Source organism: Erithacus rubecula (assembly GCF_903797595.1).
Source record: "Erithacus rubecula genome assembly, chromosome: 3".
Taxonomy (NCBI): Eukaryota; Metazoa; Chordata; class Aves; order Passeriformes; family Muscicapidae; genus Erithacus; species Erithacus rubecula.
This window is the reverse complement of record NC_136689.1, coordinates 106,826,620-106,844,969: the sequence shown is the minus strand read 5'-3', so window position 1 is coordinate 106,844,969 and position 18,350 is coordinate 106,826,620. Positions and strand designations below refer to the sequence as shown.

The window sequence follows — 18,350 nt, the reverse complement described above, 5'->3', positions numbered from 1 at the left end:
CTCAGCCCATATTTGTGCTTGGGATTGGCTTGACCCAGGTGTAAGACTTGGCACTTGGTCTTGTTGAGCCTCATAAAGTTTGCACAGGCCCAGCCCTTAAGCCATGTCCCTGTCCCTCCAGAATCTTGACTGTACCATAGGAGTTTGTCATCTACAAACTTGGTGAGGGTGCACTTGATCCCACTCTCCATGTTGCCAACAAAGATGTTCACCCCTGAGTGCCACAGGTCACTGCTCTCCACTTGGATATCGAACCACTGAACTCAACTCTTTGAGTGTGACCATCCAGCCAGTTCCTTATCCACTGAGTGGTCCATCCATACAATCCATCCTGTTTTCCCTTTTTAAAAATCGGGGTATGCTTCCCCTTTTCCAGTCAGTGGGAACTTCATCAGACTGGCACAACCTCTCAAGTATGATGGATGGTGACTTTGCCACTGTCATTTGCCAGTTCCTTTAGGACTCACAGATGCACCTCATCAGGTCACATGGACTTCTGCACCTTCAGGTTTCTCTGATAGTCTAAAACCTCATTTTCTCCTACAGTGGGTAGTTCTTCATTTTCCCAGTCCCTGCCTTTACCTTCTGTGACTTGGGTGGTGTGGTGGGAGCACTTGCTAGTAAAAGTTGAACTGAAGAAAGTAGCTGAGTACCTCAGCCTTCTCCATGTCCACATTCTTTTGCAATCATACTTAAAAAACTATCCAGGCAAATTGAAACAAAGAGCATATTCATAAAGATTGCATTATTCTCCTCATTTGTCATTCAGGAGGACTCTGGCTTAATTCCCTGTTTGTTCTGATTCCAGTCCCTGTCTATAAAATAGGATTAATAGCACATCTTATCTCACAGCATTTTTCTGGGGACACAGACATTTATGAGCCTGGTGTGATAATAAGATCACATAGATGAGAAGCTTAAAAATATCCAAGACAGACCATTCCTGCTAGCACTGTCTGGACAATAACCCAACAGGCTCAGCACCAGCCGGATATGAATACAAGGACTACCTTGTTCCTTTGAGCCCTGGCTCAGTGTCTGTTACAGCAGAGGGGAGTGCAAGCAAGCCAGACCAGACAGAGATGGGAGAAAGGGGAGTTCCTGAGCAGGAGAGTGGCTTGGGAGACCAGAAGACATTGGGGAGGTGAAGAGAAGTGAGCTAACAGGTAAAGGTAAACAGGTAAACACACAAACTTTACCTGATAACAGTTAAAGACATGATGAAAGATTGGATCAGAGCAGGAGAGAAGAGAAGCAGCAGAGGCAATTATGATGAAAATAGAGAGGGGAAGGTGTAAGCAGCTATAAAGCAAACTTTCTTGCAAGGCACACATCCCTCGCCTATGAATCATAACTATTATTAACAATCATTAATTCATGCTCACATTAACCTATCAGTAGCTGTTCAGTAAACTCAGCCTGGAGTCAGTTCAGGTCTTAATGGAGATTTTCTCTGAACTTTTAGTTCCTATGCTCCCTGTGTCCTGTAACAGCACCAGCAGTGTCACCTCCAAACAGCCTGAATACCTCACATTTCTCACTCCATGCAAATACACAGAAGCAGGTAATTATCTCACATAACACACGCACAGTCTCCTTGCTGTGAAGCTGCAGAGAGTAAAATACCATTCCTTCTTAACGTAAGACATCACTCCCTCCACCAGGATCAACATAAAGATTAGCTGTGAAGAGCATGAGAGAAACTGATTGATTGGCTGATTTTCACTCATCACTCAGGTGATAACCTTATGTCCTGAACACTCAGCTCTGAACAGTTCACCAGTTACACACCTGTTAGCCTCTCTCCAAACTGTTGCTTAAATAAGGAGGTAAGAAAATAGCAACGAGCATTACAACATGCTTTGGATTTCACTGTTCTTTGTGAAAAAATAAATGGACTGCACATAAAGGTTGAGCTGGAGATGAGAGCTCCTTCTTTCTCTATGTAACTCACAAAAGTATAAAAGCTCTCAGACATTTCTTCCCTCAACATGAAAAGGATAAAGCAGCTGTTAACACAGGCTGTTATTTGGGAGGCTGTTAATAGAAATCAGGCAGAAATGTATAGCTCTCCCTGTCTCTCACACATCAGTGTCGGGGCACAGTCTAATAACTGAGCATTAAATCAAGTGAGCCAAAAGTCCAAACATCCCACTGTCTCACTAAAACAACTGCACCAGTTTTCATCCTTCTGCCTAAGAGTGCTTAATCCTCACCCAAGTGACATGAAAGGCACCATTTTCTGAGGAAGGAAAGGATTCCCCAAGGAATTCACCCAGGTATTTGCTAAGACCAAATACAATGCGTGTCTTTGAGAAATCTCTTTCTTGTTTATTTTGACAGCTTGACAAATTTATCTGCTAAAACAATAAATGTTGCTCTGGCATTGTTGTATAGCCCTTCTAAACAGTATAGGCTTTTGTAACCTCTTGTTGTAGAGGACTTCTAAATGCTACAGGATTTTGTAGTAATTTCCAGTATCTCATCACAATTTCCAATCCAATCACCTCAAAAACAAAATGGTAAGACACAAATTGAAAGCCCATTTCACCAAGCAGAGACCTTCAGATTAAATTTTTAAACTGAGCAGCTACAAATGCCCTTGGGAAAATCTTTGTTTGCTCTCAATACTTTTATTTGTTTGTGAATGCTGTATGTTTCACCAACTACTGAACACATCAGCACTTCAAATATAGGGCAAAATAGTACTTGCCAATGTTTTTACAGACCAGGTTTCCCCTTGTTCCAACCCCCAGTTTTAAATACTGTTCACACACATATTATTATGTTCTTGCTATTTCCACTAAGGCCTTAAAATTACACTGAACCTTGGCCACAGAGTGAAAGCAAATCTATGGTTCTTCTCCAAATCTCAAAGAGCACCTGGGTGCAGGACCTGCTGTGCCAATGCACACCCAAAGGCAAGTGAACTTGGCTCCTTATTCATGGTGATGGTACCGATTTTGCTGTGGATGTTTCTGGTCCAGCACAACTAAGCCAAAGGGCTGCTAACTTCCAAGGGTTTTCTAAAGGTGAACTAAGTCAGAGTAAAAATGTTGATGCTTATTGGACAACTGGAAATTAACATTTTAGGGGAAACCCCTTATAATGTGGGGTGGTGAGTGAAAAACGATCTGTTGACACACTGCAAAATGTGTAGCATCAGGACAGCACTGAGACACATTGAATTAGGCATAATACTGAAGAGTAGGATTCCTACATCAGAGAAAAAAAGTGTTTAAATAAAGTACACATTTCTGTGCTGGTGATAAGACCCAGGACAAGATGAAGGGAAAGCCTTTCCTTTTGTATGTTTTGGTTTTTTCCCCACAAAAGCCCACTTGATCCTCCTGCTGTGTGTACACAAAGTGCTGAACCTGCTTTCTCCACACTTGAGCTGATGCTGGGATGCCATGGCCACTGAAGCAGCCTGTGACTGACAGGTCACTTTAGCAGCACAATCCTGATTGCATCTGAGACTGTCACACAGGCACACCGGTGTCAAACCTGCCCAGCACACAAGGCACAGCTTGTGTTGGCTTGGCACTGCACACAGGAGATCACCCTGCTTTTTGAGTGACTCTGAGCCTGCAGAACAGGGATCAGTGTTTTGCCACCTCCTCTCCCAGTGCGAGGTGTGAGATACCCTGAAGCTGTTTCTAGGAGCCAAAAGCCTGATGTGCTGTACTGTCAAACAACAGCAGAGATAAACTGGCCAACACCTGCACAAGGATGCCATTGGTGCTGTCTGCCTTCTTTGATGCACTACAGCTTTTTGATTTTTACTCTTGATCCAGTATATATTCCTGGATGACAGAAACTGTTTGATGCTTTTCTGTTAATAGTTTCTTGATCCCTTGAAATGGGAGAGGACAACTCCATGATGCTGTGTATTGTGTTTGTTGGACAGGTTTTGGTAGAGGGTAGGCTACAGGGCTGGCTTCTGGGAGAAGCTGCCAGAACTTTTTCCTCCATGTCCAGGGGAGTATATGCTATCTAGCTCCAAGATGCTGGCCAAGTCTGAGCCTACCAGCAACAGTGGTAGCATAAAAAAACAATTGCAGATGAAGAAAGGAATGAGAATATGGGAGAAAAACAGCTCTGGAGACTCCCAGGTCAGTGAAGGAGAGGGAGGAGTGGCTCCAGTGTGAGAGGAGACTCCCCTAAAGCCCACTGAGGTCCCCAGTGGAGCAGATATCCACCTACAGCCTGTGGAGGACCCCACACCAGTGGCAGGGGGATGCTCAAAGAAGGATGTGACACTTTGCTCAGTCAGGCCTAGGCAGTCCTAGATGCAGCGTGACTATAGGGTTACATATCAAACTCCACCAGTTTCTTTGTATTTTGCTGTAGAGAGAAAATGGAGAGGAAAAGCACCACTCAGAACAGAGACAATCAAGCCTGGCCCAGAGATGGAAGGATGGGGACATTCACATCAGCATGTCATCATACTCTAATGCTGTTAAATGTGGAGACTTCACCTCTGGCTCAGGGAGTCACCAAGCCACAGTCATCTGTGTGCTGGAAAAATATTTTGAATGACCATCAGCGTATTCTCCCAACTTCTGGCACTCTGATGAATACATGTATGACACCTCAGGGCTGCCTGCAAGCTCTTACATCCACAGTAAGCACAGCTGCACATTACTGCTGCTCCAGCAGCAGATCTGGCATTGCAGCTTCCCAGGAGCCAAATGGGTGAAGGAGCTGACACAGCTGTGAGGATGGCGGCACGAACAGGGCTGGGCAGAGCGTGTGGGAGAAGGGATCTGCCACTGACAGTGCAGCAACACGGACCCAGAGCCCACAAAAGCTGTGCTGCCAAGTGCAGGGCAGCTTTTCTCCCTGCTCATCCAAAGGAGAATATGACACCTGCCTTGGGACACTCCCTCGCCTGTTAGTGACTGTCACACACCACAGCAGACGTTTCAGGCTGTGCTGCTGACAAATCTCTCCATGGACAGGAAAACAAATCCTTTCTTTGCCCCCTGCCAAGTGACTTTGTTTGTTTTAAAGAAAGAAAGGAATTCTTGTTCTTCTGCTGAATGAGATACCTGGTATTCAGCAGTGACTTGTTTGTTCCAGGGAAGCAGAAAGGGCTTGGGATAAGCTTACTACATTTTAGCACAGCTCAAAATACAAAGGATGCCTCTTCAAAAGCTCTGTACAACCTCCCTCAAAGAGTGGATCCAATGCTTTTACATATTACTGAGTGTTTTCCAGGGAGGCTGCATCTATTGTGGCTGCTAGAAGGTCCATCAGCTGAGGTATGAAATCAGGATTATTTTTAGAAAAATACAGGCTGGTGGAGGAGGAAGCATGCAATCAGAGATGCAAAAGCCTTTCTTGGCAATGCATCTTGACTCCACAGGGCTTAAAGGATATGGCTGTAACAAGACCTTTTTATGCACAAAACCAGGAAAAAAATCTGGCTCAGCCTGCAGGCCTGTTTTCCATGGTATTTTCCTCTTCTCCTTCTATGGTCCAGTCTGGTACTCTGCTCACTGAGCAGCTAATGCACGCCTCCCTTGGTGTCAGAAGTAAACACTCAAGAAATATTAGTTTTTTAAAAGCAATTTGCATTTTTTAGGCACTATTTGGTAGAAATCCTAGCAGGTCTGCCTCAGATAGTCTCAAATTAGCTTTCTCACGAGGAGCAATTTCTCATGTGTCTTTTGATAGAAAAATCCTCCTTACCTGTTATTAAGGGCTGCATGCTGGGAGGGTCTCTGCTGTGTGATCCCACTTACACAGGAAGGAAAAAAAATATCATAAGCTAATAAATCCATTAGCTAAAACCATGCACTGCCAGTAAGAGCAGTCCCCTGGAAAGTCATTCTTGCCATCCATCCTGAAGAAGCTAAACCTGTAAGAAGCAGGCTTCTGCTATACAGGGGATTGAAAATAGTGCACTAAAACCTAGTGTCTGTTTTTAATATAAAGTTGAATGAATTATAACCCATGTGTCTTGTGAGCTGATTTCAAGCACTAAATGACTACATTTTCTCACTATGAGAAAAAAAAATCATGTTTCCATTTGAAAGACAACTGAGCTTTCAGGAGTATCTCAGGAGGCTAATCTGCACCAAATTTCTGCTATGAGCTTGGTTCAGGCAAACATTTTAGACATGGCCCACCCAACAAGCTCCTAAGCCTTCCCAAATCTGAATGCATATGGGTGGCCATGTTTAAAAAGATTTAGTCACTGCATGTCCACCATAGCTTGGAGACCATTCAGATTTCCATTCCTAGTTATGCCTTTGGTTAAGGCAACAAAACCTCTTTTTTTTTCAAGCACAAATGCTCCTTTCAAAGCTAAACTTGCACATCCCATTTGGACAACTTACAACAAACAGGCCCAGCAACTTACAGCACTCACTCTTTGTAATTTGAGATGCTGTACCATTCCAGTGCTGTATCATCCCAATGTCCAAGAGTAACAGACCCTCTGCCTTGAGAAAGACCAACAGGTTTGAAAATAACTCCCATGGCAAGTTATTTCTACATCACTGAAAAGCCTGCTTTCAGACTCTTCCTGATTGTTAGTCTGTTTCTTTGGCCTACTGATTCAAGTGCTACACAGGAAGAAATGTGAAAAGAAAATTAGCCCAAACAGAAAACTTGCAGGTTAAAATCCAGAACTAAACTGCAAAAACAAGCAAGCTGGAAAACAATGCAAAGTCAAATATAATTTGCTTGCTGTTTCTCTCAAACACAATTTTATGTAGTTTTGCTGGCCATACATGTATATATTACACATTATATATGTATATATATATATATATATACACACACACACACACACAAAGATGCAGTAATACATTGATGCATGAGCCCAATTTCACAAATCTCAAAACTCCTCTAAGTGTCAAAAGAGCCTGAATTCAGAGTGCTTTGCATTGGAGGTTTTTCAAGTAAATAAGCCAGAAAGTGGACAAACAATACAATTTTGAACCTCTGTTATGCAACATCAAGAGTAACTTTAACTTCTACATGAAGAAGTGAAACTTCAGCTGTATAAAATATTTACCTGACTTCAAAAATTTAAAGGATTACACTTTCAAAAGGTTCCAGGGAAAAAAATATTAGTATAAATTACAGTGTTCTCCTTTCTGGCAACACCTGAACATAGACCTCTGAGGGGGAGAGAAAACTGGGGTGTCTCATGAAGATGTTGCCCCCAACTTTGGTTAGCTACATCTTTCATTCTGGTCCTAACCTACAGAGTACTAGGTTAAATTTAACTGCATTTTCCAAGCACATTTCTAAAATTAAAACTGCTGTTACCTAACCACATGTATGGGTTTTGTGTGTTGCATGGCAGTTTTAAAGGAAAGCCTGTCCTACAACCACTACCCAGTCTCTGATATCACAAGTTCTTTCCATGAAATGTCATTTAGGAGATGAGTGAGTGCTGTATTAATTTAGTTTAGTACAAGGCAGCAAGAAGAAAAGAAATCAGTAATAGCATTTCACAACCACTGCCCCCACAACCAAAGCCATGGCAAGTGTGGAGTGAGTCATGTCTGTCTTGTCCTCCTTCCTTTGCAGCTGTGCCCTGGCCAACACACTGGACACACAGAGAGCATGTGAGGTTTGGTACATACACCAACAGTGGGAATACAAAGTGCTCGGACAGTCACCCACAAGTGGGGAATGCCTGAACTTGTCAGGTTACCTGGTACAGAGTAGTGTGAACCTAAGGCCAAGAAGATTGGTATTTTCAGGTACTGACAATGCTTTTGGTCTACTTCCTAAGCTAAGCCTCTCTCATGCCTCCACATCAAATGTCTAGATGCAAAGCATCCATCAGTATTTTAGATGGCAAATTTTACCTGTCTGTGTAAAGACAGACAGTATATGGCACACATTAAATCAAGAGCTTTCTTTGCTTTTGGTCCTTGTGTGTTCCTGCTGTTAGCAGAGCTCTGATCGCTTGTCCTTGCTTTGAGAAACCAAAGTTTACAATGGAACAGTACAAGGAGTGATAAGCTGCCCCTTTACCATTAACTTCTGATTTTGTGATGGTTAATTTTGATTCCCATCATTCCTGTATATGGAAAGCCCCTCACTTTTTATGTGGAGTTGTGTCCTCCCTGTCTATTCCTTCGCTTTGCCCTTTGGCAGGCGAGACACCCTAAAATAATCTGACGGACAGAAACACAATTGCTTTTACAAGCACAACACTTGATTATATATTTGTTTTGAAAACAGTTTCCAGAGCCTAGAGTATGTCAGCAGAAGCCAAAGAAAGAGTGTTGATGTTGTTACAAGGTCAGCTCTTCAGAGACAGTAGGCAGCAGTGTTGGCACTCTGACAAATTATCACCATGGCAAAGATGGCAGCTCTCAGGCAGTGATTCAGCTGCTTTGACAATACCAAGGCTCCAGCTAAATGTGAAGATAAGTTACTCACACTCCCTCACACACACATGCACTCTACCTTGGGAGTTCCTTAATGCCTTTTTCTTTTTTTTTTTTTTTTAATGAATTTGCAGGGTTTAAAGAAAAATAGAAGCCATGTGCTTAAGGCTGACAGACCACAGTGAAAGTTCTTTCTCCTCATACACATATATCAGTGTATATATACACCCACCTACACAGACACCTCCTATTGACAGGATACTATCATAAACAAGCTTTTCCTTAAGCAGTTGAAACAGTGAAATGTGTTTCTCATAAGACTTCCTTCCTCTGTAGGTAATTTCCATCTTGCCCTCTCAATAATCCAAGGACTTTTGCACCTTTGTTTGTGGGAGGACAGGCTGCAACAGCCTTCCCAGGCAAGAGACAGCACGCACAGGGGCTACACACATGGGGATGGTTCAGTCCCCAGAGCCAATATCTCACTGCTCAGTCCTGCTCCCCTGCTCTCTGAGGAACATATTTTGGCTTTTCCCCCCGTGCTCAGCTGCCAACATTTTTATGACAGTAATAGCTGCTATGTAATTCTGCAAGTATTTTATACATACCTTGTCCTCTTGCTTGTACACAACGAATACTTGTGTCTCCAGTGTTAGAGCCACACTGCTGTACTCCACATGGCACCAGAAAACTTACTGATGGAGGGAGACGTTTAGAGGCCACCCATAAATTGCAAGTCTTCTTAAAACTACAATTATGGGCAGGCTTTTGGAAGCTGCTCTGTGAAAATGTATGAATTTCACTTGGGCTTTTCTATTGACATATTTTGTTTTAAAGTCATTGCTTTTGTTTAATTTTGTGGCTCTGGGAGGACAATCTAAAATTTGCAGGAATGAAAAAACAGCTTGAGATAAACTACCTTGAGTAAAGCCTGCAGACTTGTTAGGAGACATTGCCAGCACTATCTGCTCTGAAAAGCCTTTTTTCAGGCTGGAAAAAGCTGTAAAATTCCCTTTGCTATACAAGGTGCTTTGTTCTTAGTCTGATATTAAAAAAAAAGCTTTTGTATCTATGTGTGCCCTGCAGCCTTGTCCTCTCTCCATGTTAGGGCAAGAATGGGGTGTGCATCAGCTGCCTCCTCTGCCTCTGCCTTGGCCTGCACCCAGCAGCGTGTAGCTGTTCCAGGGGAAAGGAAAGGAAACCCAGCACAGGGAGATCCCACGCACCAAGCCCAGCTGGGACCATGTGGGGAGGATTCAAGCCTTTATTTACCATCCAAGATGTGCTCCAACAGGGAAGGTATTTCAGCATTTCTGTGTGAGCAGGTTTTTCCCCAGGAAAGATACAGGGATGGCTGCTGAACTGTATGGGAGAGCATGTCCACAGGCAAGGGCCAGGAGCAGCACAGCAACTGCTGCAGCTACTGGGGTGATGGGCAAGCCCACACTTCCCAAGCACACATGGCACAGTGGAGGCCCTGCTATTTCCTTCCTCAGAGCAGTTACCCAAGGAAGAACTCTATCTTTGAAGCATGACATGACCCAACAAATCAACCTCAAGGGCAATGTGGATCCCCACTGCTCTCTTCCCACTGGTAGCCCTTAGACTGCAGTGGATACACAGTGTGAAGCAGGAGAATGCAGACATCTGGCTGCTTATAAAACAGCAGCATTAATAGGGTTTTCCTAGCAGTTGCTAATTCCAGGAAGTCTCCTCAATTTCCTACGAAGAGCCATTATGAGGAGAACATTAAAAAATACTCAAAAACATTTAGAAACATAAAGATCTTTTTCTGGAAGTACTGGAGTCTTGGAATGGTTCAGAACTCTCAGGAACAAATCACTGCCTAATGATGATAAGCATCTCTGTGATCTGTGATTATGCATTTGATACTGAAAGCTGGAACTTTGCACAAAGTACTCCTGCACCAACAGCTTTAGTATGTGCATGTCTCCATCCTTCATAATTGGAGGTCATGCAGCCATGCACTCACTTCCCTGTTGCTCCTTTATCCTCTGGTGGTTTTGGTGCCTTGAACAGAACAGGCTGCAGACAAAGCACATAAGAGATGAATGCTGTGCCACTCTGCCTACCTTCTCCCCTTCCTCCTCAGGATGCCTTTCCAGCAAGACCTGAACTTCTCTGGATCAGCCAGTGTGGGTTGCAGGAAGGTCTCAGTTTGCTCAGGCTGAAGCAGCATGGGGAGACAGGCAGAAAGCCAAGTCCGCTGCAAAACTTGGCTGTTTTTCCAAAGAAGAGATTATCACTCTTTTTTCCCCTTTCAAGAAGATACTTGTCAAGGGAGTATTAGTGGAAAATGGAAAGACAGAGCTCTGTTCCTGTGCCTATGATCAGGTATGATTACAGACAGAAAAGATAAATGTACTTTCAGTGAGTGCAAGGGCCACTGTCAAAGCCACAGGAAAGGTGGAAGCACTCTCCCATTAGGGGAATACATAAAAGGCAGGAGAGAAAAGTAAGCCAGGCAGTGTTTTCAAAATGAGAACGTACATATGGATGCAGGAGTCTAATTTTAATCACCCACATATGAAATGCCTGGCCCAGCTCCCAATCTTTTCTGAGCAGGAGCAGTTGTGCAGGATTCCCTTTCCTGGCAGGTGTGCAGGTTGTTCCCTCTCCTCTGCAGCGGGGTCCAAAGGAACACTCTTGACTCTTGTCAAGGGGAGAAGAGATGCACTAAGGAGAAGCTGCCCGTGCAGCAGAGCACTGGCTCCTCTCTGGCAGTGAGAACAGACATCAACCAAGACTCCCAGCCTGCTGGCAGGTGGACTCCCCTCCCACCACCATCACTGCTCTGCAAGCAGGTGGCCAGGTCTGGAGGAAGCCTCATTTCCCATCACCCACACGCACACGGATGCCAGCAATACTCCTTTATCAGGGTGGGAAGCAATCATTAACTCCTTGAGCTGGGGGAGAGTCTCTGTGAAAGGAGGGACTCCTTCCTTGTTAGGGGTGCCATATGCTGCCTTTTACTTAAGAAAACTGTAAATACACACACACACAAAAAAAGGACTCTCCCTTTTTTTTTGAAACCAATACCTATTTATCCCAGACATGCTGTTCAACACACGCTGTTTACAAGCAACAGCATTAGGCCTCTGTTATTATTCTTACAGATCTTGGGCCTTAAAATAAGAACCATCTATGTCTAATGAGGGGAAAAGATATTACAAATAACTACAAATTACATTGCCCAGATGCAGAGCTTCTCCTTTTGTTACCATTAGGCATCAGTCTGAAGATCAGCAGAAACGTGTTTGCTAAAAATTGATAATCACTGACTTCCTGTTTTATTTTTAATACATGCTTTGCAGATTGTCTTACCCATTCGAGGAAATGACAGCTCTCATTTCATTGCTGCTGACACTGTTCTGCTGCCTCACAGGAAAGAAAATCAAGGAAAATAAGAGCAGTCTGACAAGGAGGTTAAGATGTATGTTTGTTGACCCAGGAGTACTGGACAAGAGGGGCAAGTACTGACCAGCAACATCTTGCAAGCCCGTTCATTACCCAGCTGCTGGAAAACCAAGTATCATAAATATTTCATTGATTTTCAGGAACCTAAAGCATGAACCATGGTACTGACGTTCAGAGACCTGGGAGGAGGGGAGAGGGAAAGGCAAGAGAGGCTTTTTCCAGCACTAGCTATGAGTAGTTCATCCCATCCCTGCTTAGAGATTTAAGGCCCAGTCACAGCAATACTATTAAAATCTCAGATAAAAAAATCCTACTTTAGAAAAATTAGAACTCGCATAATCTAATGGGAGCCAAAATCAAAGCAAATGGCAACAAAAGCAACTCTGCAATAAAAATCTGAAAATGCTTATAGATCCTGAAAGCAAAACACACCCAACTATATACTGTGAATCACAAATCACTGCCAGCAGCAGAAAGTATTTCAACACTTTTGGAGTTTGGACTCAGCTCTACTTAAAATTTTATAGGGGAAAAACAATTTCAGTAATTCCCCTTTGTAAAAATAAATTTCCACATGCAGGCAAGTCTTGGGTTAACCAGCTCCAGGACTTCAGATTCTGCCTGAGTGAGAACATTTTCTGAGATCAGATATAAAGGAACATTAAATAACTCTTCCCTTGCAAGCTAAAAATAAAACACGTGAATTCCTGCTTCCTTTCAAGATGCTAAAACAAGCCTTCAAACAGTTACTTGAATCAGTGTTTCTCCGGCTTGTGCTACAACTCATCCTTCGCTTCAATTTATTTTCTGTCAGTCCTTGGCAATTTGTACAGAAAGTTCAAAAAATGGCTGGTGTGGGTATTTGCCACCTAGGGAACACACTGCCCCTCTCAACAAAGAACTTGTGCTGTGCTTGTTGTATGAGTGGCTGCAGAAAGCACAGCCAGTTCCCCATCACAGGCACGCACTGTGTCAGTGTCCCAGCCTCTAACACAGGCAAGGCTCCCCTCCCTCCACACCATGCCCACCCAGCATGGGAGTTGGGAGGTGATCTGACACATCCCTCATCCAAAAAACACAGGGGGCATTTTAGTCCAGAGCTGTGCACCAGCCCCTCAGCCTACACCAGGTACGTATCTCCCCACCAGTAAAATCTTATTTATATGCAGAATGGTGGTATGCAGCCTTTTCCAGCATGCCAGTGCAGCTGAGTGTGGATTCCTAGGGCTGGAATCCTGCAGGGCAGTCTCCTGATTGCCTGCATTGCTGCGAGGAGCACCTGCCTGGCTGCCTGCAGAGCCAGGTGGAGAGGAGAGCTGGAGCCAGCCTGGCTCCCTGCTGCCAAGCCAGCACCAAAGAGTTCTGAAATCCCCTGGGAGACCTCCTCTGTACACGGCCCAGGGAGGAGGGGTCAAGGCAAGCTAAGAGCTGTGCCACACACCCCAGAGCATGGCTCTGGAGGAACAACCAGGCCACCAGCAGCCTGCCAGCCCCACAAGGACAGACCCAGCTCCCAGGGAGCAGACTGAGGAGGAGGCACAGGTGTGTGTGTGTGCTCCAAGCAGATAAACCCTGGCACCTGATTCATAGGCTGGGTAGTAAGAAGCTTTCCAAGGCTGAACATCGGTCAGAAACGATTTTCCTTAATCGCCTATTTATTTTGCCCTTTAAAAGTATGCTGTCAAGAGAAAAGACTGAATTACAAAAACACCTTATCTGTGTTTTTCAAAGATGTCATATTACTTAAGGGACTGGTAAATTTAGCTTTGCACACTGAATATTCAACTGACCTGGTCCATTTAATCTGTAAAACTATTCAAGCATATACAAGGCTGTGCTAGAGCCCCAAATCCTAGCCTATGAGAAAAACCCCTTAAAGCTGATGTTAAAAATGAGAAAATAATTTATTTTCATTCCAAATCAGTTGGTGAATGATGGTACTAAATAAATATCTTCTAATTCAAGGAAACTGAGGACAAAGCATGACATTTAGGAAGGGCATTTGAGCACTTCTTTACTAGCAGAGTTAATTATCTGAACAGAGTAAACACGTACCCACGTGTTTACAAGATTCTTGGTGAGAACAAAGGAAAAATACCTGTAACTTTAAGGGTACCCCTCTTGCTACAGAATAATTCAGTAATGGTTGGATAAAATCAAGAACTATTTTGCCATTTTTAAGAACTACACAGATGAACACATTTTAATACCTTTAAAATATTTTTTAAAAATACTTTCTTTTTTGCTAGTTTTCAGGAGTGTCTCACACTCTTCACAGTAAGCTAGGTGTCTCTCCAAAGTATTTATCTGCTAGGAATGTTGTACAGTGGTATCTAGTCTGGGGCTAGAGCTACACCAGGAGAGAATGAAGTGATGGGAGAAATAGTCTAAGATTTAGTTAGATCTATCTAAGATCCATTAAGTTTCAAAAACAATTGAAAACCAAATGCAGTACCAAATAATTTATTCTTCAAGAGTTAATTAACTCTTTTCTAAAGAAGATGGAGTTTCATATACCACCTCCCTGCCCCTTACATTACCCATCTTCTAAATAGTAACTTGGATAAATCTGGTGAGGATAGCAGCAGAAACAACCCAATTTCCATCTTAATAATAACAATATACATAGATTTTTCCAGTCTGAACTCTCACTCTCTGAGTAGTGGTGATGGTTGGATGTATCCCCTCTTGCATTTGGCCTTAATAGCAATTAAGTGGATTGGGTAATGGCTTCAGAGCTATTACAAATGAAATGCTCAGGACACCAACAGGGCTTGGCAGTCACTAATTCTGTAACAAGGAAAGCTACTACAACACTTAAAGCACACAATTAACAGTGTCAGAGATCAGCCACATGAAATTGTGAGAGTTTCTTACTATTTGGTAAGGTCCAGCAATTCCCTGAAGGTAATTCAGACCTCCAAAAAAAAAAAAAAAGGCAATACAATGGAGCTCAAGTGGGAAGATCTGGTGAACTGATTACCAGCTGTAGCTGGCAGAGGCAAAACTTAGCAAGAGAATCTCTCCCATTCAAGGGCATTGGGTAAAATGGAGAAACAAGTCTCTTCCCTCTAGACCTTCCACTTAACACAAACAAACAAGGACCAGAAATAACATTCCAGAGGGGAATGCCTTTTTTCTTCTTTTTGGACTATATTGGAACACACTGGTTTACATCCCAGGATCCAGGACTTCTCCTACAGTCATTATTACTTTTTTAAACCACTGAGGTGGGCTGTTGTGCAATGTCCAGATCCCCCACTACCAGCTGAGCCATATGGCCACACATGGTCAGAGAATGCAGATCCAAGGTTTTCTTTGGAGACAGTGCCACCAGAGAGAGATTTTGACTTATAATCTTCTTTCCATCAACTATGGAAACAATGGAAAAATTAGGCAGGTGGTTAACATCCATGCTCAGGTGGCTGCTCTCACAGGAAAAGGAGATATCTTGTGGAGGCAGCAACTGATCAGTGTCACAGACCTGCAGAATGTGGCTGGAAGGGACCTCTGGAGGTCATCTGCTCCCACCCCCTGCTCAAACAGGGCCACTCAGAGCTGCTTGCCCAGGACTACTGATGCCCTACCCAGGAACTCCTCAGTCCTTTCCAGCATGATAGTACTACACTTACAGCATCATTCTCAGGGTAAATTTTAAAAGCAGGAACAATACTAACACTGAGAAAGAACTAAAATGCTCTTCGAAGTTTAGTTCTTAAGCAAAACAGATGTTTCACAGTGCCACAGTTCAGCTACATGTCCCTGCACAGAAGCAACAAAAACCTAATTTTCTGATTTTGAAATAAATTGTGTTGTTGAAGTTAAATAACAGCTGAACCACAGAGAACCCAGGAAACAGGGCAGTCTATTTAGAGCATTAACGACATTTTGTTTACTGCTTAGGATGAATTCATCGTGCAAACAGGCCAAAGTGAGCTCCTGGCAGGCTCTGAAAGTGCTCAGAGAGGCTGAGGCCAGAGACATTCTACATCCATATTAGGCTGTGGATCAAGTCCTGGGCTGGATACAACAGTTCTACTCTGCCTGAGCCTTTAGAAGTCTCAATTTGCCCAATGATGGCAAATTACATGCAGAATCACCATCATCCAAAAAGTTACTTGATCACACCATGGGCATGTTAACTATACAAACATGAAACTGTGAACACTGAACTGGAAACCAAAGCTCCCATATCACCAGACAGAAAGAGGATGAGCAGAAGGACTCCTGTGCCCAAGGAAAAGGAAATATTCGCAAATTAAACTAGAAACTTTACCCCAAACCATGAATCTCATATATATGTCAAATCAAGTTTTTGATTTATGCCAAGGAAACTACAGAAGTAGCCTGCTTACTCAGCACAGAATTTATTTCTAAGAAAAGAAATAAATCTACCCCCCTAAAAATGTCACTATGTTTATTGTTATGATTAAACTGCAGAGTGCTCAGCAGTTTTAGCTGGCCTATGCAGCAGTGAATTTTTCTTTCCTTAAGCCTTTGGATATTGTGGGTAACACAGAACTAGGGAATGGCTTGTGTTGGAAAAGGCCTTAAAGATCATGTAGTTCAACCCCCCCAGGGCATGGGCAGGGACAGCTTCCACCAGAGCAGGCTACTCACAGCCCTTTCCAACCTGGACATGAACACTGCCAGGCATGGGGCATCCACAGCTTCTCTGGGAAACCTGTTCCAGTGTTTCACCACCCTTATAGTAAAAAATTTCTTCCTAATATCTAATCTAAACCCACACTCCTTCAATTTAAAGCCATTCCCCCTTGTCCTATGATTACATGCCCTTGTAAAAAGTCTCACTGTCGAGGACTCGCTTGCAGCTCCCCTTTAGGTACCAGAAGGCTGCTCCAAGGTCTCCCTGGAACTTCCTCTGGGCTGAACAACACCAACCCTCCCAGGCTGTCTTCATATGAGAGGTGCTCCACCCCTGTGACCATCAGTGAAACAGGTGCAAAGAGGGTGGGCAGTTCTATTCCATGTAAGCTTTTCCACAGTGCCCATTATTATGGTATTTGAAAGCACCAATTTGGGCAACCAGAAAACAGATCTTCACATTACAGTTAGAAACGGATACAAACTTTGGACACTTAATTTTAAGAGTCTGTGTGGAATTAATTGTCTGCTTAGTATCATGCACATGAACAAAAGCTTCCTTCACAGCCATGACTCAGGAAAACTCCTCTGAAAATGAATGAAAGCTGTGCAGTGCTAGTCCTTCAGTCTACCTCCTGAATGATTTCTCTCACATCTACATACAAGCCCATCCTGACACAATTTGATCTACTGGATCTACTGGAACCCATGCTGACAAGATCTGGAAGCTCAGTCTCCTTCCAAAACCAAATTTGTTCCCATTTGGATTGTTTAGCTGTTTGCACACATGCATCAGTAATATCTGGCAACTCCAGGATAACAGTGCTACATGTTGTTACCCAATCCACAGTAGTATCACCATGTTATGTATATTGAGGTACCAATAAAAGGTACCAATAAAAATACTTCTTTGTACACAGAGAAAACAGAATGCCAGATATAGAGGACTATAGGGAAAAAACAATTAATGCCAGAAATTAGGGCTTCAGTGATTTACCTCAGCACACCAAGTACTGGGCCCAGGAGTCAAACTTTTTTTGCATTCAATGTCAAGATTTCCCAACAAATATTTTCATGGCTTTTGAAAACAAATATATAATGTGTCTTGAAAAACCCCACTGACAGCAAGACCCTGCCCAGCAGAAGAAAACAGTCAAGGTGGGCTCTGGCTTTTCCCAGGGCAGATTTGTTCCAGCTTAACTCTGGAGATGACAGGGGGGCAGGTTGCCAGAGTTATTCAATAACCTATTACAGCATTCAACAGGGTTCAGAACCACGTCTTGCAACACAGTGGGGAGAGTGACAGCAACCAAACCACAACTTTTTCTTTATTTGGTCCCATCTCCCTGATAAGAATATGTCTATATTAGTAAGTGACACTGGGCAAGGACGTGCTCCTGAGAGCTGGAGCTGTTGCCTACGCTGCTACAACACCACAGCATTCCTGGCACAGTTTTGGGCATAAACAGCCCTTCCTCCAGTGGGCTCATGGGCAGAGTTTGGCAGTTTGCAGAGTCCAGAGACATTGCCAGTAGTTTCTTTGCTTGTGGCACTCAGTTCAGAGACTGAGTTCAGTGGTATGAACACGTGCTGTGCCATCCCAGTTTGTTCTGGTGCCAGAGGCAAACCTCTGGTGTGTTTACTACAACAGTGTCAGTCAGTGAGTTATTTGGTATGTTGAGGTCTCCACCTCTTCAGCTAGATACATGAATCTGGATGCCAGAGCTCTTTCCAAAATGATGTAAAAATGACACGTTGGTTAAAAAAGCTAATTTCCAATCAGCTTTTTCCCTCTCAAGTATTAATAATAATGGTAATCAGATCAGTTGATTTATCTGAAAGAATTGCAGCTTTCCTTGTAGTCTCTAATACCAGTCCTCCATAGCCATAAGTAAGAATCCTGACAGGTTGCTCAGACCTAAAACTACTTTTACAGAGATTATA

General features: G+C 43.3%; 1 protein-coding gene across 34 annotated transcripts in view; it reads right to left on the bottom strand.

The window, feature by feature from the left end:
- The window catches only part of DTNA (dystrobrevin alpha), a 219,254-nt gene that overhangs the window by 137,146 nt on the left and 63,758 nt on the right, over positions 1–18,350 (bottom strand). For 23 of the 34 annotated variants that reach the window (XM_079299392.1, XM_079299381.1, XM_079299411.1 and 20 more), the window contains exon 3: positions 11,709–11,767. The exons of the other annotated variants lie outside the window; for them this stretch is intronic. In XM_079299392.1, the coding sequence (XP_079155518.1) occupies positions 11,709–11,734 (26 nt within the window). In that variant the 5' untranslated portion in view covers positions 11,735–11,767. The remainder of the gene's footprint in view (positions 1–11,708; positions 11,768–18,350) is intronic. 34 annotated transcript variants of the gene reach the window in all.